Raw genomic sequence first — 27,590 nt, 5'->3', positions numbered from 1 at the left:
CAAAGTACTGAGTAAAGTATTTTTATTTATTATTTATATCAAATTAGCAAAAATGCCTAAACCTGTTCTTGCCTTGTCATTATGGGGTACTGTGTGTAGATTGATGAGAAAAAACTCAAATGTAATACATTTCAGAATAAGGCTGTAATGTAACAAAATGTGGGGAAAAAGTCAAGGGGTCTGAATACTTTACAAATGCACTGTAAGCCTGCGTGTAAGAGTGTCTGAATGAGCTCTAACAGGCTTTCCCATTAGAGGCAATGAATGCTTGATCGCCAACACTGATTGCCTTGTGGGTGTTTAGCAAGCCCAACACATACTAGGTAATGCTAGTATCAAAAGCTCATCCAAAACACTGAGACTATAGCAAATATTGATTAGTCATCGCATAGGTGTACATGTCAGCATCCCCACTAAGGTCCAAGATGATCACTTAAAATCTGAGGAAGAGAGGTTCGGGTTGGGCAGGAGGATCAACTTGATAATGAGGCTGTAGTCCTGTGAATATAACTAGTGATGAAAAGACCCAGTAATGTTTTGCCGACGACAGACTAACGCCATTCGAGTAGCACAAGATATCACGCTGCTTGACTGCTGAACAGTGTTAGCATGTAGCACCCACACATTTGGAACAGCACAGGTTGTTAGATATGAGTCACGCTCAGTGAGCTGCATCAGGGTAGAAGATGCCTTCATATGCACTATGGACAAACATGCATGATAATGCACATAAACTTGTTTTACTACTCTCATACAAATCATGCGCCATCATACTGCAATGCTCCAGCAGATGCTGTGTAAGGGATAGCTAGTGTTGCCCTTTATGTAACCACAACCTCCCTGTGTGCTTTTGTAATAATAGGAACCATGCCATAAAACTATGTGCAGATGATACAGAACATACAGCCATGCATGAATAACACAACATCCACCTAGGTGATGTATATGTTGTCTAACCAGCATTTGCTTCCACGTTGTGATGTTGGCAGCCATGGCATATGCATACTGTGTGTAGAAAAGGAAGAATATCAACTTACACCTGAATGTGCAAGCATTTTTCACAGCATTAAGAGTGGCAGCCAAAATGCATAATATAACTATTATGTAAGACATGAAAAGAACAAAATGCACAGAAAATGAATTAATACCAGTTCTAATACACGATGACTAGAATGAAGTGATTGCTACAGCATATGGTACAATAGCATAAGATAAGAATAACACCAGTCCTTAAAAAAGTACTACTAGAACGCAAGATGGACTGACCGGGAGGAGCGTCTATGTAAGATGCATGACACATGATGAGACATGCAAATAAACAGTCTAAATCTACTGCTGCAAGTCAGAAAAAAAGTCAATATAACTACACAGCTCGAGGAAGAGTCTCCAAACTTCTTCCATTTAAGAATGATGGAGGCCACCATTCTTGGAGACCTTCAATGCTGCATACATGTTTTGGTACCATTCCCCAGATCTGCGCCTGGACACAATTCTGTCTCAGAGCTCTACAGATGATTCCTTCGACCTCATGGCTTGGTTTTTGCTCTGACATACACTGTCAACTGTGGGACCTTGTATAGATAGGTGTGAGCTTTCCAAATAATGTCCAATCAATTTAATTTACGACAGGTGGAGTCCAATCAAGTTGTAGAAACATCTCAAGGATGATCAATGGAAACAGGATGCACCAGAGCTCAATTTCAAGTCTCATAGCAAAGGGGCTGAATACTTGCACTACCGTTCAGGTTTGGGGTCACTTAGAAATATCCTTGTTGTTGAAAAATAAGCTATTTTTTTGTCCATTCAAATAACATAAAATTGATTAGAAATACAGTGTAGACACTGATAATGTTGGAAATGACTATTGTAGCTGGAAACAGAACATTTTTAATGGAATATCTACATAGGCATATGGAGGCCCGTTATCAGCAACCATCAATCCTGTGTTCCAATGGCACGTTGTGTTACCTTATCCAGGTTTATCATTTTCAAAGGCTAATTGATTATTAGAAAACCCTTTTACAATTAAGTTAGTATAGCTGAAAACTGTTGTTCTGATTAAAGAACCAATAAAACTGTCTTTCTTTAGACTAGTTGAGTATCTGGAGCATCAGCATTTGTGGGTTCGATTACAGGCTCAAAATGGCCGGAAACAAAAAAAAAAAACTCTTCTGAAACTCAGTCTATTCTTGTTCTGAGAAATTAAGAAATTATAATGGTCTTCTAGGCAGAGTGGCAAAGAAAAGGCCATATCTCAGACTGGAAAATAAAAATAAAAGATGGGCAAAAGAACAAACACTGGACAGAGGAAGATTGGAAAAAAGTGTTATGGACAGACAAATCTAAGTTTGAGGTGTTCGGATAACAAATAAGAACATTCGGGAGTTGCAGAAAAAATGAAAAGATGCTGGAGGAGTGCTTGACGCCATCTATCAAGCATGGAGGAGGCACTGTGATGGTCTGGGGGTGCTTTGGTGGTGGTAAAGTGGGAGATTTGTACAGGGTAAAAAGGATCTTGAAGGAGGAAGGCTATCACTACATTTTGCACCGCCATGCATAGCCTGTGGACGGCGCTTAATTGAAGCCAATTTCCTCCTATAACAGGACAATGGCCCAAAGCACAGCTCCAAACTATGTAATAACTATTTAGGGAAGAAGCAGTCAGCTGGTATTCTGTCTATAATGGAGTGGCCAGCACAGTCACCGGATCTCAACCATATTGAGCTGTTGTGGGAGCAGCTTGACCGTATGGTATGTAAGAAGTGCCCATCAAGCCAATCCAACTTGTGAGAGGTGCTTCAGGAAGCATGGGGTGTAATCTCTTCAGATTACCTCAACAAATTGACAACTAGAATGCCAAAGGTCTGCAAGACTGTAATTGCTGCAAATGGAGGATTCTTTGACGAAAGCAAAGTTTGAAGGACACAATTATTATTTCAATTAAAAATAATTATTTATAACCTTGTCAACGTCGACTATATTTCCTATTCATTTTGCAACTAATTTAAAATATATTTTCATGGAACACAAGGACATTTCTAACTGACCCCAAACTTTTGAACGGTAGTGTATGTAAATAAGGTATTTAAAAAAAAATTTAAATCTAAAAAACCTGTTTTTACTTTGTCATTAAAGGGTATTGTGTGTAGATTGATGATGAAAACAAATATTTAATACATTTTAGAATAAGGCTGTAACGTAACCAAATGTGGAAAATGTCAAGGGATCTGAAAACTTTCCAAGCGCACTAAGTCTGAATAACCTGATAAAAATCTATGGAAATTGACTAGATAGAGCCTGTGAGAAGACGCTCTCTGTATCATGCTTGTGAAATTCCAAAGCAAAAGTTCAGGGCCGAGTGCATTTTCCAGGAGGGATTGGCTCAGTGAAGGCCTTGGTGTTGGCTGTGTGGGCGAGAGGTGGCAATTACTGCTAGTGTCACTGCCTTACATACAGGGAGAGAGAGAGAGAAAATAGGGGGAGATAGGAAGATAGAGGCGAGTAACGATGTAGAATGGTGCATGAAAGCGACAAAGAAAGAGCGAGAGAGCACAAGAGAGAAAGAAAGCGAGATAAAAAAGTGGAGGAAGGCCTTGAGAAAGAGGTTGTAATAATATGCTAAGCTCCCCCATCTCCACCAAGCTTTTTATATGTCATCTGTTCAGGACCCACAAAACAGGACTCAGACTTCTCATGCTACTGCAAACACCTTCACTCCTCTGACTACCTCTCCCTGTTCGGTGTTTTCTATCCCTCTATTTGAGGGCTTACGATTTCGATGAAAATAAGGAATATCATATTGTAATATGAATCTACTGTAATTCGATTTTTGTTTTGTTTTGCCAATTCTCCTTAAATTTTGTGTTCTGTAGATCAATGTTTGTGAATCATGGATCCAATAACTACATCTGCTGTATTTTGTCCCAACAGTTTGATGAGGTAATTATACTGAACAAAAACACAGTACCAGTCAAAAGTTTGGACACACCTACTCATTCAAGAGTTTTTTTATTTTGACTTTTCTACATTGTAGAATAATATTGAAGACAATAAAACAAAATAACACATATCGAATAATGTAATAACCAAATAAGCATTAAACAAATTCTTCAAAGTAGCCAATCAGTGCTGTGGCAAGGTACGAGTGTTATACAGAAGATAGCCCTATTTGGTAATAGACAAAGTCCATGTTATGACAAGAACAGCACAAATAAACAAAGAGAAACAACAGTTCATCATTACTTGAAGACATGAAGCATTTCAATAACTTTGAAAGCTTCTTCAAGTGCATTGGCAAAAACCATTAAGCACTATGATAAAACTGTCTCGAGGACCACGACAGGAAAGGAAGACTCAAGAGACCTCTGCTGCAGAGGATCAGTTCATTAGAGTTAACTGTAACTCAGATTGCAGGCCAAAAAAATGCTTCAGAGTTCAAGTAGCAGACATCTCAACATCAACTGTTCAAAGGAGACTGTGAATCAGGTCTTCATGGTCGAATTCCTACAAAGAAACCACTACTAAAGGACATCAATAATAAGAAGAGACTTGCTTGGGCCAAGAAACACAAATGGACATTATATCGGTGGAAATCTGTCCTTTGGTTTGATGAGTCAAAATGTGAGATTTTTGGTTCTAACCGCCGTGTCTTTGTGAGACGCAGAGTAGGTAAACGGATGATCTCCGCATCTGTGGTTCCCACCATGAAGCATGGAGGAGGTGTGATGGTCCTTTGCTGGTGACACTGATTTATTTAGAATCCAATGCACACTTATAACCAGCATGGCTACCACAGAATTCTGCAGTGATATGCTATCCCATCTGGTTTGCGCTTAGTGGGACTATCATTTGTTTTTCAGCAGGACAATGACCCAACACACCTCCAGGCTGTGTAATGGCTATTTGACCAAGAAGGAGAGGGATGGAGTGCTGAATCAGATGACCTGGCCTCCACAATCACCCAATTGAAATGATTTGGGATGAATTGGACTGCAGAGTTAAGGAAAATCAGCCAACAAGTGCTCAGCATATGTGGGAACTCCTTCAAGACTGTTGGAAAAGCATTCCCAGGTGAAGCTGTTTGAGAGAATGCCAAGAGTGTGCAAAGCTGTCATCAACACAAAGGGTGGCTACTTTGAAGAATCTTAAATATATTTTGATTTGTTGAGTCACTTTTTTGGTTACTACATGATTCCATATGTGTTATTTGATCGTTTTGAGGTCTTCATTATTATTCTATAATGTAGAAAATGAAAAAAATATAGAAAAACCCTCAAATGAGTAGGTGTGTCCAACCTTTTGACTGGTACTGTATAAACGCAACATGTAAAGTGTTTGTCCCATGTTTCAAGAGCTGAAATAAAAGATCCCAAAGAATTTTTCATACAGACAAAATGATTATCTATCCAATTTTGTGCATACATTTGTTTACATCCCTGTTAGTGAGAATTTCTCCTTTGCCAAGATAATTAATCCACCTGACAGGTGTGGCATATCAAGAAGCTGATTAAACAGCATGATCATTACACAAGTGCACCTTGTGCTGGGGACAATAAAAGTCACTTTAAAATGTGTTTGACAGAACTGCACAATGTCACAGATGTCAAAAATGTTGAGGGGGCGTGCAATTAGTATATTGACTGCAGGAATGTCCACCAGAGCTGTTGCCAGAGGATTAATGTTAATTTCTCTACCATAAGCCACCAACATCGATTTAGAGAATTTGGCAGTACGTCCAACCGGCCTCACAACCGCAGACCACGTGTAACCTCGCCAGCCCAGGACCTCCACATCTGGCTTCTTCAACTACGGGACCATCTGAGACCAGCTGACCATCTGAGAACAGTTGAGGAAACTGAGGACTATTTATGTCTGTAATAAAGTCCTTGTGGGGAAAAACTGATTCTGATTGACAGGGCCTGGCTTACCAATGAGTGGGCCTACAGTATGCCCTCCCAGGCCCACCCATGGCTGCGCCCCTGCCCAGTCATCTGAAATCCATTGACTAGGGCCTAATACATTTATTTCAGTTCACCGATTTCCTTATATGAACTGTAACTCAGTAAAATCGTTGAAATTGTTGCATTTATATTTTTGTTCAGTATACTTGAATCAAGAGTGTGCTAGGCTAGAACAGCAATTTTCACACCATGGCTTCGCTGCCAATTAATTAAATTAAACTTGGACATGGGGTAAATTTCACTCTGATTCTATTTTCAAGATTAATGTGCTGCTCACATCAGAAAACACTTCAAATCAGGTGGCTTGTGCCCTGCTTACTCATGCAAAAAGCTATTCGTCCAGTATATCAGTTAACAATTGTTTTCCTGTAGCCCCAGTGTAGCTCTCCCGTAACTAGCAGCCAGCCAGTGCTAAAAGCTCTGTGCCTTAAATTAAGCCTAGTAAACAAGCCAGTGTGTTTTCCCACAGCGGGGGTATCAAAACCCATCTATAACACTGCCTCTTGGTACTGCCTGGAAAGCCATCAACAGTTTAAGTCAACATTCGGCGTAATCTCTTATGCTGTAAATAACCCCTCTGGCCCTGAAGTTTGGAAGCCGCCGATGTCGAGCCCTGTAGGTCTCCAAAACATTGCTGTTGACCGGCCATTTTATTTTTTTACATGTGTGTGTTTAACCCTTGCTGTTGACCTGAGAGATGGGTGATTAGATTCTGGATCACTCTTGCATCGCCAGCTCATACCAAAACAACTGCACAAGCTTGCATGCACCAGCCATCACACAACGAGGAACATCTTCACTTTAACAAAAAGAGGCCAGTAGCGTAGTACCACATTACTAAATAGAGCATACTGTATATGGCCCAGTATCTTCTGTGACTTATTTTTACTGGTAGTTCCATCCTCGAGGTATACCTTCTCAAACAATCGTCAAGTTCTGGCACTTCAATCATCTTAAGCATCAAATTACCACCGAAGTATGCTTCTAAGCAGGTGGATTGACTTGAGTACACTTAAGTCATCCTAGTGAGGTGCATCTGGTGCAGATGAGATGGACAATGTGATGCTCTAAATACACACACACACACACACACACAACAGTAGGTAGAGTGGGGCTTCCACATGGTACTCACTTCAGAGACATTTACACTGATCTCGGTCTGCACCTTCCTACTGGGCTCCGAGCTGCTCCGCTCTCTCATCTGAGGACACACACACACACACACACTAAGTATCATTGTATTATGTTAATAGAATAGGCTTCATTGGGACGACAGAACAACAAACTATTTCCTGAAGTTACACTGTTTCTTTGACCCATGAGTGCCAAAATAATTGTCATAATACTAATACTACTACATCAGGGTATAAAATACCATCTCCACAATACAGACATTCGGCCATTAAACCTTGAAGCTGAGCAGTACCTCACTATTTGTTTGACATTTGGCCAAGGTGATTCTTTAATAAGTACCCCGTGTATTCATGTGTACATGTCCAAGACCAAGACAAATACATGCTTAAACCTGACAAACACTGATGCACACACACACACACACACACACACACCTTGCATAGTGGACAACGAGATACAGTGGCTTGCAAATGTATTCACCCCTCTTGGCATTTTTCCTATTTTGTTGCCTTACACACTAATTAAAATGGATTTTGGGGGTTTAGTATCATTTGATTTACAAAGCATGCCTACCACATTGAAGATGCTAAATCATTTTATTATGAAACAAACACGAAATAAGAAAAAAAACGAAGACTTGAGCGTGCATAACTATTCACCCCCCAAAGTCAATACCTTGTAGAGACATTTTGCAGCAATTACAGCTGCAAATCTCTTGGGGTATGTCTCTATAAGCTTGCACATGGGATTTTTTTGCCCGTTCTTCGAGGCAAAATTGCTCCAGCTCCATCAAGTTGGATGGGTTCCACTGGTGTACAGCAATCTTTAAGTCATACCACAGATTCTCAATTGGATTGAGGTCTGGGCTTTCACTAGGCCATTGCAAGACATTTAAATATTTCTCCTTACACCACTCAAGAGTTGCTTTAGCAGTATGCTTAAGGTTATTGTCCTGCTGGAAGTCCATGCATATGAAAAACATAACCACAGCATGATGCTGCCACCACCATGCTTCACTGTGGGGATAGTGATCTCGGGGTGATGAGAGGTGTTGGGTTTGTGCCAGACATAGCGTTTTCCCTGATGGCTAAAAAGCTCAATTTTAGTCTCATCTGACCAGAGTACCATCTTCCATATGTTTGGGGAGTCTCCCACATGCCTTTTGGTGAACACCAAACATGTTAGCTTACTTTTTTCTGGCCACTTTTCCGTAAAGCCCAGCTCTGTGGAGTGTACGGCTTAAAGTGGTCCTATGGACAGATACTCCAATCTCCACTGTGGAGCTTTGCAGCTCTATCAGGGTTATCTTTGGTTTCTTTGTTGTCTCTCTGATTAATGCCCTCCTTGCCTGGTCCGTGAGTTTTGGTGAGCGGCCCTCTCTTGGCAGGTTTGTTGTGGTGCCATATTCTTAACAATTTCTTATAATAGATTTAATGGTGCTCCGTGGGATGTTCAAAGTTTCAGATATTTTTTTATTGCCCAACCCTGAGCGGAACTTCTCCACAACTATGTCCTTGACCTGTTTGGAAAGCTCCTCGGTCTTCACAGTGCCGCTTGCTTGGTGGTGCACCTTGCTTAGTGGTGTGGCAGACTCTGGGGCCTTTCAGAACAGGTGTAGATATACTGAGATCATGTGACACTTAGATTGCACACATGTGGACTTTATTAAACTAATTATGTGACTTCTGAAGGTAATTGGTTGGACCTGATCTTATTTAGGGGCTTCATAGTAAAGGGGGTGACTACATATGCACGCACCACTTTTACTTTTTGAATGTTTTGGAATTTTTTGAAACAAGTAATTTTTTTCATTTCACTTCACCAATTTGGATTATTTTGTGTATGTCCATTACATGAAACCAAATAAAAATGACAGGTTGTAAGGCAACAAAATAGAAAAAACGCCAAGGGGGGGGGGGGGGTGAATACTTTCGCAAGGCACTAAGTCTTATACCAACCCTAAATCCCCACTCCAATCAGTCTCACTCTGTTCACTCACCATCTATGCTCTCATTCTTGCATTTAAAATGTGTCCAAGGAAACTGTGCTCACTTCAAATGAATTCAAGCAAAAGATTTTAAAAAAAGACTGCATCTTGTGTGGCAAAATAACAAATAGTGGGATAAAAAACACTGTACCAGATTGCATCAAAAACATTCTACCATGAATTTTGATAAGCCTTCAATTTATTTAGCATGGCTTAATATACTTGCCATGTGTTTCGGAACACGGAACAAAACACGGACATCACATTATTGTTGTGAGATTTCTGACCCAAATGAGAAGACTGAGTGAAGACATGGGACATAATGTGGCCAGACTTTTCAGGCTCTTTCTTCACAAATGTAACTAGGGTGTCAGGTATAAGGTGTAGGGTGAAGCTTCCCCTAGATGCTGATCTGAGATCATTTTAGCAATTTTCCCTTGGTTAAGGTTAGGATTGGGGGAGGGAAAGCTGATTCTAGATCTGGACCCGGGAGAAACTTCACCCCAGAGCGTTAGGTAAACCAACTCAATGCAGAAAAGACAGTTGGCCAGTGGACAGAAAGCTTGCAGAGGCCACAACCTGCTTTGTGTCACTTTCTACGTAGGGATCCTGTTGTAGAATTAAGCAATAAGGCCCGATGGGGTGTGAAATAAGGCCAAAACAATACAGCTGCGGGCTTTTAAGCGCGATGCAACGAGGAGTGCCTGGATACAGCCCTTAGCTGTGGTATATTGGCCATATACCATAAACCCCTGAGGTGCCTTATTCCTATTATAAACTAGTTACCAACGTAATTAGAATATTAAACAAGTCTTACCCCCGGTATACAGTCTGATATACCACGGCTTTCAGCCAATCAGTGTTCAGGGCTCCAACTGCCCGATTGATAACAGTGTAAAAGAACTGCTCTACATGGTAGTAGGACAGGTGAACCCATCTCAGAGTTCAAAGTCCCCTGTACAATCCCTTCATTTAGCCCCACGAATCTACTAAACTGACACATCCACACTGACACCAAGGGCTTTTCAACAGTATATTAGTTTCAGATCTAAACATACAGTTGAAGTCGGAAGTTTACATACAATTAGATTGGAGTCATTAAAACTTGTTTTTCAACTACTCCACACATTTATTGTTAACAAACTATAGTTTTGGCAAGTTGGTTAGAACGTCTACTTTGTGCATGACACAAGTCATTTTTCCAACAATTGTTTGCAGGCAGATTGTCTCACAATTCCAGTGGGTCAGAAGTTTACATACACTAAGTTGACTGTGCCTTTAAACAGCTTGGGAAATTCCAGAAATTATGTTATGGCTTTAGAAGCTTCTGATAGGCGAATTGACATCTGAGTCAATTGGAGGTGTACCTGTGGATGTATTTCAAGAACTACCTTCAAACTCAGTGCCTCTTTGCTTGACATCATGGGAAAATCAAAAGGAATCAGCCAAGACCTCAGAAAAAAATTGTAGACCTCCACAACTGGTTCATCCTTGGGAGCAATTTCCAAACACCTGAAGGTGCCAGGGTCATCTGTACAAACAATAGTACACAAGTATAAACACCATGGGACCACGCAGCCGTCATACCGCTCAGGAAGGAGACGCATTCTGTCTCCTAGAGATGAACGTACTTGGGTGCGAAGTGCAAATCAATCCCAGAACAACAGCAAAGGACCTTGTGAAGATGCTGGAGGAAACAGATACAAAAGTATCTATATCCACAGTAAAACGAGTCCGACACCTGAAAGGCCGCTCAGCAAGGAAGAAGCCACTTCTCCAAAACAACCATAAACAAGCAAGACTACGGTTTGCAACTGCCCATGGGGACAAAGATCATACATTGAGAAATGTCCTCTGGTCTGATGAAACAAGGATCGAACTGTTTGGACATAATGACCATCTTTATGTTTGGAGGAAAAAGGAGGAGATTTGCAAGCCGAAGAACACCAGCATCATGTTGTGGGGGTGCTTTGCTGAAGGAGGGACTGGTGTACTCCACAAAATAGATGGCATCATGAGGAGGACAATTATGTGGATATATTGAATCAACATCGCAAGACATCAGTCAGGAAGTTAAAGCTTGGTCGCAAATGGATCTTCCAAAGCATACTTCCAACGTTGTGTCAAAATGGCTTAAGAACAACAATGTCAAGGAATTGGAGTGGCCATCACAAAGCCCTGACCTCAATCCTATAGAATTCCTAGGCAATTTTTGCTAGGATTAAATGTCAGGAATTGTAAAAAAAAAACTAAGTTTAAATGTATTTGGCTATGGTGTATCTAAACTTCCGACTTCAACCGGGGCGGCAGGGTAGCCTAGTGGTTAGAGCGTTGGAGTAGTAACCGGAAGGTTGCAAGTTCAAACCCCCGAGCTGACAAGGTACAAATCTGTTCTGCCCCTGAACAGGCAGTTAACCCACTGTTCCTAGGCTGTCATTGAAAATAAGAATTTGTTCTTAACTGACTTGCCTAGTTAAATAAAGGTCAAATTAAAAGTTAAAAAAATGTAAACATACAGTGCCAGTCAATGGTTTGGACACTCATTCAAGGGTTTTTCCTTATTTGTATTATTTTCTACTTTGTAGAATAATAGTGAAGACATCAAAATTCTGAAATAACACATATGGAATCAGGTAATAACCAAACATTTTTTGGGGTCATAGTCCTGTTGAAAAACAAATAAGATGGCATATCGCTGCAGAATGCTGTGGTAGCCATGCTGGTTAAGTGTGCCTTGAATTCTAAGTAAATCACTGACAGTGTCACCAGCAAAGCATCCCACACCATCACACTTCCTCCTCCATGCTTCACAATGGGAACCACACATGTGGCGATCATCCGTTCGCCTACTCTGCGTCTCAAAGACACGGCGGTTAAAACCAAAAATCTCAAATTTGGACTCACCAGACCGAAGGACAGATTTCCACCGGTCTAATGTTTGAGAGGCTCCCGAGTGGCACAGCAGTCTAAGGCACAGCATCTCAGTGCTAGAAGCGGCACTATAGACCTTGGTTCGATTCCAGGCTGTATCACAACTGGCCGAGATTGGGGGTCCCATAGGGCAGTGCACAATTGACCCAACGTCGTCCGGGTTAAGGTTTGGCCGGGGTAGGCCATCATTGTAAATAAGAACTGACTTGCCTAGTTAAACAAAGTTTAAATTAAAAATACATTTAAAAAAAATGTCCATTGCTTGTGTTCCTTGGCCCAAGCAAGTCTCTGCCTCTAACCCTATAACGGGCGCTGAGTCACTGGGTTACTGGTGCTCTTCCATGCCATCCCTAGGAGGGGTGCGTGGGTTGAGTCACTGACGTGATCTTCCGGTCCGAGTTGGCGCCCCCTTGGGTTTGTGCCGTGGGGGAGAACTTTGTGGGCTATACTTGGCCTCGTCTCAGGGTAGTAAGTTGGTGGTTGAAGATATCCCTCTAGCGATGTGAGGCTGTGCTTTGGCAAAGTGGTTGGGGTTATATCTGCCTGGTTGGCCCTGTCTGGGGGTATAGTGGGACAGGGCCACAGTGTCTCTCGACCCCTCCTGTCTCAGCCTCCAGTAATTATGCTGCAATAGTTTGTGTAGGGGGGCTATGGTCAGTCTGTTATATCTGGAGTATTTATCCTGTCTTATCCAGTGTCCTGTGTGAATATAAGTATGCTCCCTCTAATTCTCTCTTCTTATCCCTCTTTTCTCTGAGGACCTGAAACCTAGGACCATGCCTCAGGACTACCTGGCCTGATGACTCCTTGTTGTCCCCAGTTCACCTGGTTGTGTTGCTGCCTGCAGCTATGGAGCACTGACCTGGTCACCGGACGTGCTACCTTGTCCCAGACCTGCTGTTTGACTCACTCTATCGCACCTGCTGTCTCTAACTCTGAATGATCGGCGATGAAAAGCCAACTGATATTTCCTCCTGAGGTGCTGACCTGTTGCACCCTCTACAACCACTGTGATTATTATTATTTTACCCTGCTGGTCATCTATGAACGTTTGAACATCTTGGCCATGTACTGTTATAATCTCCACCCGGCACAGCCAGAAAAGGACTGGCCACCCCTCAGAGCCATGTTCCTCTCTAGGTGCTTCTACATCTGCATTGCTCGCCGTTTGGGGTTTTAGGCTGGGTTTCTGTTTAGCACTTTGTGACATCGGCTGATGTAAAAAGGGCATTATAAATACATTTGATTGATTTCAATAAATTTGATAGTAGTGGTTTCTTTGCAGAAATTCAACCGTGAAGGCTTGATTCACTCTGAACAATTAATGTTGTTGCTAAATGACTTAAATGTAAATGTAATGTTGAGATGTCTGTTACTTGAACTGTGTGAAGCATTTATTAGGGCTGCAATCTGAGGTGCAGTTAACTCTAATGAACTTATCCTCTGCAGCAGAGGTAACTCTGGGTCTTCCTTTCCTGTGGCGGTCCTGGTGAGAGCCAGTTTCATCATAACGCTTGATGGTTTTTGCAAATGCACTTGAAGAAACTTCCAAAGTTCTTGACATTTACCAGATTGACTGACCATCATGTCTTAAAGTAATAATGGACTGTCGTTTATCTCTGCTTATTTGAGCTGTTCTTCTTCTGTCACAACAACTGATTGGCTCAAACACATTAAGAAAGAAAGCAGTTCCACAAATTAACTTTTAACCAGTCACACCTGTTAATTGAAATGCATTCCAGGTGACCATCTCTATGCTTGTATGGATGTCAACCCCGGATTTGGCAAATATCCACTTTGTTAGATCAGATTTGTTTGAATGTGCACCAATCTGGCATCTTTCTTCTAAATTAAGAACACTGATGTACAGGAGTGACAATCGCTTCCTAATTTGTCAATTCTTAAAGATCCCATCACAGGCAAGATCCCCTGCATGGCTTAAACTTGCCTTTACAGTATTGAAGTAGCAGCGGCACAATTATTCCAAAAGATTGCATTTCTCAAATGAGTGTTCATTCAGGACTGCAGGGTATGCCTCAGTACTCAAGAGTATTCAGGTAAAAAAGATAAAATGATCTAGAAATGATCTACCTCCAGCTCCAATTGGAGGACTCATTAAAAGAAGTCTGACTCATTGTGGAAACTCTTGCTAGCATTTATAACACTCACCCCTTCAGCAGTTCAGTCACTTCAGCACTTCTCCAGTCATTGATTTTAATTATAATGTCACAGGCCTGGCCCCATCACACAAAATGACAAAGACAGGCTTTCATGCTATTCTTTTCTGAAGCTTTTCCAAACAAGGAAATAACAGGAGAGCAACAGAGCGGCGTCGGCAACAGAGTGCTGGACTGTGTAGCACTAGCTAATTGGCCTTTGAGAGAGAAAGGCCACTAATGTTGCAAGAGAGAGGTAGACATTCTCATTTTGACACCAAACCCACCAATGGTGTGAGTGGCCACAGAGCTCTATTTTGAACATTTGCGGAACGGTTTGTACTGAACGACACATTTCCCCAAAACGTTGTACATTCTTGAACAGACGTGAGGTGCATTTGCATCCGTTTAGTGGGTGCGGCGAGATGTGGCATTAAGCAATGAATGACGTATTTAAAAAAGGGCAGTGGCCATGCTGACAGCATTCCCCAACAACTCCCAGTTTTTTCAAATGGTTGTTCAGTACAGCACCATTTCCGTTCAAATCAAATAAAATTGTATTAGTCACATGCGCCAAATACAACAGGTGTAGACCTTACACTGAAATTATTACTTACGAGCCCTTAACCAACAATGCAGTTAAAAAAAATATGGGTAAGAATAAGAAATAAAAGTAACAAGTAAATAAAGAGCAGCAGTAAAGTAACAATAGCGAGACTATATACAGGGGGGTACCGGTACAGGGTCAATGTGTTGTGGCACCGGTTAGTTGAGGTAATATGTACATGTAAGTAGAGTTATTAAAGTGACTATGCACAGATGATAACAGAGAGTAGCAGCGGTGTAAAAGAGGGGGAGGGGGGCAAATACTCTGGAATGCCATTTGATTAGATGTTCAGGAGTCGTATGGCTTGGGGGTAGAAGCTGTTTAGAAGCCTCTTGGACCTAGACTTGATGCTCCGGTACCGCTTGCCGTGCGGTAGCAGAGTGAATAGTTTATGACTAGGGTGGCTGGAGTCTTTGATAACTTTTAGGGCCTTCCTCTGACACCCCCTGGTATAGAGGTCCTGGATGACAGGAAGCTTGGAACCAGTGATGTACTGGGCCATTCGCACTACCCTCTGTAGTGCCTTGTGGTCAGAGGCTGAGCAGTTGCCATACCAGGCAGTGACGCAACAAGTCAGGATGCTCTTGATGATCCAGCTGTAGAACCTTTTGGGGATGTGAGGACCCATGCCAAATCTTTTCAGTCTCCTGAGGGGGAATAGGTTTTGTTGTGCCCTCTTCAAGACTGTCTTGGTGTGCTTGGACCAGTTTATTGGTGATGTGGACTCCAAGGAACTTGAAGCTCTCGTCTGGTAGGTCTGTGTCACTGGACAGCTCTCGGCTGCTTTGTATTCTGTAAGGGAAGCCCTGCCATATATCTGATGAGCTTCAGAGCCGGTGTAGTACGATTCGTCCTTATTGACGCTTTGCGTGTTTGATGGTTTGTCAGGGGGCATAGTGGGATTTCTTATAAGCTTCCAGGTTAGAGTCCCGCTCCTTGAAAGCAGCAGCTTTGGCCTTTAGCTTAATGCGAATGTTGCCTGTAATCCATGGCTTCTGGTTGGGGTATGTACGTACTGTCACTGTGGGGACTACGTCATTGATGCAATTATTGATGAAGCTAATGACTTATGTGGTGTACTCTTCAATGTCGGAGGAATCCCGGAACATTTTCTAGTCTGTGCTAGCAAAACAGTCCTGTAGCTTAGCATCTGCTTCATCTGACCACTTTTTTTATTGATCTAGTCACTGGTGCTTCCTGCTTTAATTTTTGCTTGTAAGCAGGAATCAGGAGGATAGAATTATGGTCATATTTGCCAAATGGGGGGCGAAGGAGAGCTTTGTACACGTCTCTGTATGTGGAGTAAAGGTGGTAGTTTTTTCCCCTCTGGTTGCACATTTAACATGCTGATAGAAATGAGGTAAGATGGATTTAAGCTTCCCTGCATTAAAGTCCCAGGCTACTAGGAGCGGCGCCTCTGGGTCAGCGTTTTTGTTTGCTTATGGCGTAATAGAGCTCATTCAATGCTGTCTTAGTGCCAGCCTCTGACTGTGGAGGTATGTAAACAGATTTGAAAAATACAGATGAAAACTCTAGGTAGATAGTGTGGTATGCATCTTATCATGAGATACTCTACCTCAGGCGAGCAATAGCTCGAGACTTCCTTAGATATCGTGCACCAGCTGTTATTTACAAAAATACATAGTCTGCCACCCCCTGTCTTACCAGACGCCACTGTTCTATCCTGCCAGTACATCGTATAACCAGCCAGCTGTATGTTGATAGTGTCGTCGTTCAGCCACGACTCCGTGACGCATAAGATATTACAGTTTTGAATGTCCCATTGGTAGTTTAATCTTCCGCGTAGGTCATCTATTTCATTCAAATCAAATGTTATTTTATTCTCCAAAGATAGCACGTTTGCTAGCAGAATGGAAGGAAGTGGGAGTTTATTCGATCATCTACGAATTCTCAGAAGGCAGCCCGCCCTCTGGGCCCTTTTTCTCCGCCTCCTCTTCAAGCAAATCATGGGGATCTGGGCCTGTTCCCCAGAAAGCAGTATATCATTCGTGTCGGGTCTGTCAGACTCGAGAAAGGAAAAAAAGGATTCTGCCAGTCCGTGTTGAGTAATCCTGATGTCCAGAACTTATTTTTGGTCATACGAGATGGTAGCATCAACATTATGTACAAAATAAGTTTTAAAAAACACAAACAAAAAAAACACAATCAATTGGGGACACGTAAAACATCAGCCTTCTTCGCTGCCACCATTGTTACTAATTGAACGTTCCATAATGTAAAAACGTACACAAGGCAGCCCTGGTGATATTTGTAGGGGTGTGGCTTAAGACATACATTGGACAGTGTGTGCTTCAGTGGTGACATCCAAAGGTGGGACAGCATCCTTTTTTTTAAGTTTAAAAATAAAATACTAATTAGATCAGTATCTTTCTATTTAATAATAGAACAACTCAAGATGTTCTATTGAAATAATAATGTTGAAAACATTACAAAAATCATAAATTGCTTTATTTTGAAACATGAAGTTTAGGAGTCAGGACAGCCACCTCAATAGAAACAGGTATATAGAGTGGTGGAAAAAGTTCTCAATTCTCATACTTGAGTAAAAGTAACGATACCTTGAAATAAAATGACTCAAGTTATAGTCACCCAGTAAAATACTACTTGAGAAAAATTATCATAAGTAAATGTAGTTGCTAAAATATACTTTAAAAAATTCTCCCCAATTTCGTGGCATCCAATTGTTTTTAGTAGCTACTATCTTGTCTCATCGCTACAACTCCCGTACGGGCTCGGGAGAGACGAAGGATGAAAGTCATGCGTCTTCCGATACACAACCCAACCAAGGGGTGCTTCTTAACACAGCGCGCATCCAACCCGGAAGCCAGCCGCACCAATGTGTCGGAGGAAACACAGTGCACCTAGCAACCTTGATTAGCGCGCACTGCGCCCAGCCCGCCACAGGATATCCCTACCGTCTTTCAACAATGACTTTGTATTAATTTACCATTTGTTCGTTATTGCCTTGGAATTAATTAGAATATATCATGATGTAATTAAATGTTCTAAGTTTGGATACTTAACTGTTTATCATTTTGTCACAACACAACTAATTGGCTCAAACGCATTAAGGAAATAAATTCCACCAATTAACTTTTAACAAGGCACACCTGTTAATTTAAATGTATTCCAGGTGACTACCTTGTGAAGCTGGTTAAGAGAATGCCAAGAGTGTGCAAAGCTGTCATCAAGGCAAAAGGTGGCTACTTTGAAGAATCTCAAATCTAAAATATATTTTGATTTGTTTAACACTTTTTTGGTTACTACATGATTCCATGTGTGTTATTTCATAGTTTTAAAGTATTCACTATTATTCCACAATGTAGAAAATAGTACAAAATAAAGAAAAACCCTGGAATGAGCAAATTTGTTTAAACTTTTGACTGGTACTGTATTTATAATTTACAAGTACAAAAATAGAAGTAGCAACTACAGATTGCCCCTTTAAGTCTATCAAAAGTGTGCGAGTTTGAGCATGTGTCCATTAAGCCTATGGATTTATATTTTTTAAATCAGCATGAATTAGATTGAGCAATAAAAGCCCCACTTTTATTCAATAGGTTGGGATCTGCACTATGCAGCTATTGCAAGAGCGCATTTTTCACTGGCTGTCCACTGGTTTCAAAAACAATGATTGGTAGGCAGCTTAAACTTCCTGAATTCATCCATTATTGGGTTCAAAAACACATTTAGATTTGTGAACAGCCATGCACAACAACAACAATTCGTAAGACGCAAAGAGCTAAATGAGAGAGCAGCAGTGTGATTCACATCAATGTGCTATGCTGATAAGTGATATCCGTATCGCCATAGACGACACCACTGCTGTCATCCTTACCTCCAAGCGTTTATTCAAGTTGGATTATCTTTGGATGCCAACAGCAGTCGCACCATTGGAAGACATAGCTTGGACTGTAGCCTATAAGCCTATTCCTGCTCTTTTCCTGTGATCCATCAAACACATTTGGTGTGTCATCATAGTGGTCTCTGACTTGTGGTCAGACTCGCTCAGGTGGAACAAACTTAAACTTCTGCCTTTTTTCAATGGAGATTTAAATGTCATTGAGAAAACAAAAAAGTGTCAGATTTTTTTTGCAAACATCCTTTCAGAATTTAAAAGTAATCCTCAAAGTAGTTTTCCAAAAGTATCTGATTACAATATTTTTGCTGGTAATGTAATGGATTACATGTAAATCAAATCTAAAATATACATGTATATTACATGTAATCCGTTATTCCCCAACCCTGGGAGTAACAACTAGGGCTGTGGCAGTCACAACATTTAGTCAGCTGGTGATTGTCAAGCAAGTAACTCACTGGAATTGACCGTTAATTAACAAACACATTTAGCATCTCCTGGCTTCCACACATAGCCTATACAAGCCATTTTTTTTAAAGTCTCTAATAATAAATCCATGTAATATAGCCTACACCTTCACAATAAATCCATTATTTATTTTAGACATGTCTAAAGAAGCATGATATGAAGAAAATGTAGTCTATTTCAGAAGAAAAGAAGAGCTTACTCTGATACTCTGAGTTGTCCTGATGTGGCTATGCCAAATGGCTGTGGGCTACACTAGTTCATTTAGCAGACAAGATATCCTTATAATTCCATGGTACTATTTTATATTATTTTACAGTATGAAGAATACAATTGAACAACGCTGAATAGAATAGAAATATTTTCTCCAAATGATTTGAGGGAGTGCGCACATGCGGCTATTCTGGTGGTTAACAAAGAAATAGGTCTACATATATGCTTAATTTAGAGTTATTAATGTAACTATATTTGTTCTACAAACGTTGGGCTATACGTTTTGATTTTTAATACATTGTAAGGCTGCATGATGAGACTAACGATAATGCTTGAAAGCATTGAGCTCTGCTGTTTTTTGCACAGGCTGTACACACTCCAATAGTCTCTCATTCACAATTTGACAAGCACTTGATAATGCCTCGAATTTCACGTTGCTAAACTATTAGACCTTTTCTTTACATTATAAGCGCAGCAATACGCACAAGGCAGTAGGCTATAAGCGCAAATGTTCCATTAGAGGGAAAACATCATTATCAAAAGTGACTGCAAATGCAATTATGCATGTAATGCTTTTATTATAAAGGTGCATTCATATGGGACAATTATCTTCTCAAACTTGAAACTCACGAGCTGTGTATATATGCCAGTTAGGCTCTATACCCCTTGTAAAGTGGATTAATGGGCTTCATTTTAAGAAGTTATTTGGCCACTTTAGTTGTGATACAAACCTTACAAAACATATAGGCCTATGGGCTAGACAAAATGAGGTATGCGATTATGATTCAAACAAGTCACACACAAAAAGGCATTTTCTTATGCTGGGCATCATTCACAAGTGATAATATCTAATTTACAAGTGATAGGCTAATAGTGTCACCCATCAGACTATTCTTGATTTAATCTCGTCTTTACATATAGTTGTGACATTTTGTTTTGATTTAGAATGGACCATTATCATGCACCTGCATCAAAACAGGGGCAGCGGGAAAAAATATAACTAATCTTAGCAGATAAATAGTGAATGGACAACGCTTTTCCCCGTGGTTCATTTTCATACCAGCCAGGTAGGTCATACTCCTGTTGTAAATATAAGCAATGTGCTAAAATATTAGGAAAGTTGAGAAATAAATATAGTCAGCCTTGTTCTCCGGGCGCCGAAGACGTGGATGTCGATTATGGCAGCCCCCCGCACCTCTCTGATTCAGAGGGGTTGGGAAAATGCCTTCCCAGTGGCATGGCACTGGCAGTTAACCCACCGTTCCCCGGGCGCCGAAGACGTGGATGTCAATAATGGCAGCCCCCCGCACCTCTCTGATTCAGAGGGGTTGGGAAAATGCAGAAGACATAGTTTCAGTTGAATGCATTCAGTTGTACAACTGACTAGGTAACCCCCTTTCCCTTTCGAAAGCTGATGGGATCCTCCTCTTTTTATTAGCAGCCATCACTCCGTTTTCTCCCGCAATCGCATAGCCTATAGAAATGTTGCGCAACATGAGCTCATGGATTTTCGTGAAGTGTTTCATTAGATTTTCGAATACATTTGCATTGATGTCAGAGTGATTTGTGGAACAATACTGCTGAGTACCAAGCAGTTATCAAGTTTGGCTTTGAGAAGCTTGGCTTTGAGAAGCCAAATTACCGTGACTAAAGAGTCATGTGGAAATTGACTGCCTTCATGACTCGTGACCATAATATGGTCACCGCAACAGCCCTAGTAACAACATGAATTTGTGCATGAGGCAGAAATGTGACTCGAGTTTCGCCAACAGCTCGAAGACGGTGTCTTAGAAGAGGGGAGAGAGCTGAGGGACGGTCCGACTGCGAGATGCAGACCCTCTGATGCCCTTCCTCCACTGAGACTGGCCATCAGATGCAGGCACCATCAGTCTAGTAAAATAAAGAAAGCAAATGATTTAAATGTACCCACTCAGCTGTGCCTCACATGTAATACAACAAATTATGATATATTACAAGTGTGATCATGTACCTCAAGTTTTGAAATATACACTTTTGAATAGTCTGAGATTGGCAGGGAAATTCAAGCATATCCAATATTCAGTGATAATGTATTGGGCCTATAGCCTACTGCACAAATATGTGTTTTTAATAGGTTCATGTTGCCAAGGATTATGTTTTTTAAGTTAAAAAAATAAAATCCGAGTGGCCTGCATTTTGACTCAGAAAGTGATTTAGGCTCAGAAAAGGTTGGTGACCACTGTCATAGTAGAATAGTTGACCTATTCAATTGTTCAGCCTGTCATATTCAGCCAAGTTGTAAATCGCAAATTCAACAATGAGTGGTTTGGAAGGAATCAGTGACAGTGGTTAACGAAGCAATCACTAACATGCTATTTAGTGGAGTGGCTGTGTGTCCCAAATTGGGGATTAAGGGGCTCTTTTCCAAGTTTAAAATTCTAAACATTTAACATTGGCCATGCTGTCAATGAAGCATGAATTGTGCCGCGCTCAAAACAACTTAACTCAGAACTGTGAAAACTTGACTTCAGTGAGTTCAAGAAAATGTTGTCATAGACTGTTTCAGCAACATGAAAGACGAGGATGGCAATGGCTTTTTTTACTTACACAGAGAAATCAGTACCATGGACAACCACATCATATTAATCTTACTTTGATTAGACGAGTTATTCACAATTTTTGATAAACAAATAAGGTTTTATATGTAAGATGGTTAAATAAAGAGGAAAATTATTGATTATTATTATTATATTATTATTTGTGCCCTGGTCCTATAAGAGCTCTTTGTCACTTCCCACGAGCTGGGTTGTGACAAAAAACTCACTCATTCTTATGTTTAATAAATGTATCGTAAAGTGCTTCAATGATGGCAACAAATCAACATTTGAGAGTGCACTGACCCTGTTGCTAGAGGGGGTACGCAGCTGGAGGTTGAATGTTTTGAAGGGGTACTATAAAAAATATATATTTTTATTTTACCAGGCAAGTCAGTTAAGAACAAATTCTTATTTTCAATGACAGCCAAGGAACAGCTTGAAGACAGTGTCTTAGAAGAGGGGAGAGAGCTAACTGCCTGTTCAGGGGCAGAATGACAGATTTGTACCTTGTCCGCTCATGGGTTTGAACTTGCAACCTTCTGGTTACTAGTCCAACGCTCTAACCACTACGCTACCACTAGGCTACCCTGCAGTCCTCAGTGGTTTGGGAACCACTGATCTAGGTCATGTAACTGTTTGTTACATGCACTATTCTTTGTGGACGTCACTGGACAGATGTTGCTTCCCGGTTTTATGATGAAACAAACATTATGCCACTGTGTTACTGTTGTCTTCTTCTAGTCTCGGCCTTAGGCCTATACAGTATATCCCAGTGGCATATGAACTAACAGGTTATAGAGCCAACATCACAACACATACGTTGTAATGTGGCTTTTTTCCCCCCGGCTTGGCTTCTCAAGTGAATTTAACCACACACCGCTACTGCTTAAACTATGATACAGAAAAACTTATCTTATTCTGATATATCATAGTGTTTTTTTTAAAGTCATCTAGCTTCCTCTTTGGTAAAATAGGACCACTGCCACAGAACTACAAGGAGAAGAAACGGCCTTCCTATTCAAGTCAATTATTCCTTATTGGGTGGACTGGCAGGATTCATTATATTTCTATGCCCACTACTCTGAGGTCCCATCAGGCTCACCTCTGTTGGGCAGGAATGTTGTAGCACCGTGGTGGGGAAGCCCGTGCCTGTTTGTTCCCACTTGTCAGCTATGTGGTTGATCTCTTCCAGCTTCTGCTCGCAGCTCTTTTGGGTGTTCAATAGCATCACCTCATAGAGCTCCTGGATATCTGTGAAACACATGAAGGATACACATTTGATCATATACAATACTTAGAAATGTCTCTTGAGAGGAAATATGGATGAAAACAGCCACATGACATGCCTTTTGCTAATTCCGGTGTAAGTCAGCAGACGTTCATTTACTGCAGGTCAACATACTGCGTTTCAAATGTACATGCAAATAGAGGTCTTGGATTAAACCGACGATCACAGCCTTATTGGTCAAAATAAATGGGGGCAATTTGTGAAATTAAATCACTGGTACTGATATTAGATGCCATAGCAGGAGAACATCATTGACATATCGCCAAATGCCCTTGTCAGGTATATCTGGGAAACATTTTAAGAGAAAGAAGCTGAGTAATAGCAAACTCTGTAGTAGTACAATGCAGTTAACTTGCTCTGCATATTTGCATTGCATATGTCGGGAATTCACTCTTACTGAATGCTACTAAACTGATTTTTAAAGTACAAACAACATTATTCTATAGGGTTGTATCAGTGCTAGGCAGGTTCTCAAGGTGAAGAAACCACAAACAAAACAAAAAGCAAATAGCTGTAAGCACTAAATAGATGTTCAGCTCTTCGCCCAGTCCTTATCCTTAGTGAAGAATGGCAGCTGATAGATGCTAGGTACTAGATGCTTCTTGATCGAGCAGTTGACAATATCTTTGACAAGGAGTCCAAGCTAGACCCATTTGAACAGCTGGTGCCACCAGCAGTCTGGTGTGCGCTGAAGAAGCTTGGTCAAAGCCGTTTTTCATTAAGTCTCAATTATACGGTGAAAATGCAGTTACGAAACTAATTTATTTCATTATTTTATCATTTAATTATTCATTATGCTAACTAACTTTCCAATTATTTGGTTACCAAAATGTAGTAATAATGATTTACAAAATGTTCAGCAAATCATTCATGTCTTAAATGAAGTTATTATAAAGTGTTACGCCAAAATACTTGATGAACCAGTTTTGCATAACGTATTAACTGTGCATTGTATTGTAGGCAATAGGAATTGAACAGACTTTCAATCTGTACATACCTAGACAGAGAAGGCTACTTACTCACTTGCATAAAACATTGCCTTTGAAGTGGGTCTTTAGCCCAAAATCCCCTCCTTGTCAAAGAGACTGGCCTTGAGGCAATCTCAATTTTCAACATGTGTCACGACTCTGACCGAAGGTGGCTCCCCTTCCGGTTCGCTCGGGGCTCGTCGCCGGCCTACTAGCTGCCACTGATTATTTTCTCCCCCTTCTTATGTGTTTATTGAGTACACCTGTTTTGAGTTGGTTATAATTAGTGAGGCTTTATTAGTCAGCCGGCCCGCCTGGTTCTTTGTGCGGAATTGATTATTGTAACCCTAGTGTTTGCATTAAAAAAAATATATATCAAATTTTAGTTGTCACATACACATGGTTAGCAGATGTTAATGCGACTGTAGCGAAATGCTTGCATTAGATGTACATGTTCGTGTATTTAGTGCTTAGACTGTTTTCGTGTCCCTGTGTCTGGGGCATTTGGTTTGAGCACCCGTAAGTGGGTTGACCGTAGTTCACCGTGTGTGCATTAAAGAAGCACTTTATTGAACTCTGCTTTCCTGCGCCTGATTTCACCCTCACGACACCCAGGACCTTACAACATGCAGCTGGATTCACGGCGGAGTTGCTCATTGGATGTGGAAAATAACATTCATATTTTGTTTGGAGCCTTGAAAATAGAATTACAATTATAACAAAGTAAAAAACAAACATTTAAGCTGTTAACTAGGCAAGTTGTATTTTGAAGCTTAAAATCAAAGCTGCAAAGTTTTGTGGATGGAATTGGGGTATGTATTTAGTTTGAGAATTTAGTTGTGAGCTATCAACTTTCGACAGATTGGTTTCATCTCGACTAACAAAAAAATCGTTGTTCAGCCATCGAAAACCAACGAGTTAAGAGGGGAGAAAAAAGTGAGTGTTCCAATATTTGCATAATCGTTGTGATTGAAGGATAGCTGTGAGGGTTATCGAATCAGGATCAAATCCTCTGTTCTCCTGGAGCTCATTAATGATAGAATGTTCATATTTGAAGATACTCCGAGTCAGTATTCATGTCATAAGAAGGAAACCCCCTCGACCACATCCAGAAATTGGGGGAAACAAAAACATTCTCTGCTATTGATCCCCATTGTAAAATAAGCAACTTTGTAATGACAAAAATCCTGACCTACGGTCCCACGTATGTCAATAGAGCCTGCGAAAAGAACCCTGTGGCTTCAGGCTATTCAGCTTGGGAGAGTGGGGACCCCGTGTCCAAGTAGACGACACAAAGCTACACTATACAGTTCCAGTCAAAAGTTTGGACACCTACACATTCATGGATTTAAAAATATATATATTTTCTACATTTTAGAATAATAGTGAAGATATAAAAACTATATAGTAGACACAAGAGTAAACAGGTATGCCTTGTTAAAGGGGAATTTGGGGAATTTATTTCCTTCTTAATGCATTTGAGCCAATCAGTTGTGTTGTGACAAGGTAGGGGTGGTATACAGAAGACAGCCCTATTTGGTAAAATACCAAGTTCATATTATGGCAAGAACAGCTCAAATAAGCAAAGAGAAATGACAGTCCATCATTACTTTAAGACATGAAGGTCAGTCAAGGAGGAACATTTCAAGAACTTTGAACGTTTATTCAAGCGCAGTCGCAAAAACCATCACGCGCTATGATGAAACTGGCTCTCATGAGGGCCGTCAAAGGAAAGAAAAACCCAGAGTTACCTCTGCTGCAGTGGATAAGTTCATTAGAGTTAACTGTGCCTCAGATTGCAGCCCAAATGACACCAATAAAAATAAAATACTTGCTTGGGCCAAGAAACACGTGCAATGGAAATTAGACCGGTAGAAATCTGTCCTTTGAGATTTTTGGTTCCAACCGTCGTGTCTTTGTGAGACACAGAGTAGGTGAATTGATGATCTCCTCGTGTGGTTCCCATCGTGAAGCATGGAGGAGGAGGTGTGATAGTGGTTTACTGGTGACACCGTCAGTGATTTATTTAGAATTCAAGACACACTTAACCAGTATGGCTACCACAGCATTCTGCAGCAATACACCATCTCATCTGGTTTGCGCTTAATGGGATTATCATTTTGTTTTCAACAAGATAATGACCCAACACACCTCCAGGCTGTGTAATAGTTATTTGACCAAAAAGGAGAGTGATGGAGTGCTGCATCAGATTACCTATTCTCCACAATCCCCTGACCTCAACCCAATTGAGATGGTTTGGGATAAGTTGGACTGTAGAGTGAAAGAAAAGCAGCCAACATGTGCTCAGCATATGTGGGACTCCTTCAAGACTGTTGGAAAAGCATTCCAGGTGAAGCTGTTTGAGAGAATGCCAAGAGTGTGCAAAGCTGTCATGGCAAAGGGTGGTTACTTTGAATAATCTAATATATACACTACCGTGTATATTTAATGGACAAAATAATTAGCCTTTATTTCAAAAACAAGGACATTTCTAAGTGACCCCAAACCTTTGAATGGTAGTGTATTTTGATTTGTTTTACACTTTTTGGGTTACTACATGATTCCATATGTGTTATTTTATAGTTTATGTCTTCACTTTTATTCTACAATGTAGAAAAACCCTTGAATGGGCAGCTGTGTCCTAAGCTTTGACTGGTACTGTATGTACAAAAGTATGTGGACACCACTTCAAATTAGTGGATTTGGCTATTTCAGCCACACCAGTTGCTGACAGGTGTATAAAATCGAGCACACAGCCATGCAATCTCTATAGACAAACACTGGCAATATAATGGCCTTACTGAAGAGCTCAGTGACTTTCAACGTGGCACTGTCATAGGATGCCACTTTTCCAATGAGTCAGTTTGTCAAATTTCTGCTCCGCTAGAGCTGCCCCAGTCAACTGTTAGAGCTGTTATTGTGAAGTGGAAATGTCTGGTAGCAACAACGGCTCAGTCGTGAAGTGGTTGGCCACACAAACTCACAGAACGGGATGGCCGAGTGCTGAAGCACGTAGAGTTTAAAAATCGTCTGTCCTCGGTTGCAACACTCACTGCGGAGTTCTAAACTGCCTCTGAAAGCAACGTCAGCACAAGAACTGTTTGTCGGGAGATTCATGAAATGGGTTTCCATGACCGTGTAGCCACACACAGGCCTAAAATCACCATGCACAATGCCAAGCGCTGGCTGGAGTGATATAAAGCTCGCCGCCATTGGACTCTGGAGCAGTGGAAATTAGTTCTCTGGAGTGATGACACGTCACCATCTGGCAGTCCGGGGGACGAATCTGGGTTTGGTAGAAGCCAGGAGAAAGCTACCTGCACAAGATGACAGGACAATGCTTGTGCCAACTGTAACGTTTGGTGGAGGAAGAATATCGGTCTGGGGCTGTTTTTCATGGTTCGGGCTAGGCCTCTTAGTTCCAG

General features: G+C 41.0%; 1 protein-coding gene across 13 annotated transcripts in view; it reads right to left on the bottom strand.

Moving 5' to 3' along the window:
• Nucleotides 1-27,590, bottom strand: part of LOC135548842 (disks large homolog 2-like) — a 437,518-nt gene that overhangs the window by 329,765 nt on the left and 80,163 nt on the right. For all 13 annotated transcript variants that reach the window (XM_064978837.1, XM_064978825.1, XM_064978836.1 and 10 more), the window contains exons 4-5: nucleotides 23,012-23,160; nucleotides 7,093-7,161 (exon numbers count right to left, since the gene is read on the bottom strand). In XM_064978837.1, the coding sequence (XP_064834909.1) occupies nucleotides 7,093-7,161; nucleotides 23,012-23,160 (218 nt within the window). The remainder of the gene's footprint in view (nucleotides 1-7,092; nucleotides 7,162-23,011; nucleotides 23,161-27,590) is intronic.

This window comes from Oncorhynchus masou, chromosome 11 (assembly GCF_036934945.1).
Source record: "Oncorhynchus masou masou isolate Uvic2021 chromosome 11, UVic_Omas_1.1, whole genome shotgun sequence".
Taxonomy (NCBI): domain Eukaryota; kingdom Metazoa; phylum Chordata; class Actinopteri; order Salmoniformes; family Salmonidae; genus Oncorhynchus; species Oncorhynchus masou.
Note: the sequence above shows the minus strand (reverse complement) of the source record. Positions and strands in the feature narration are given on the sequence as shown.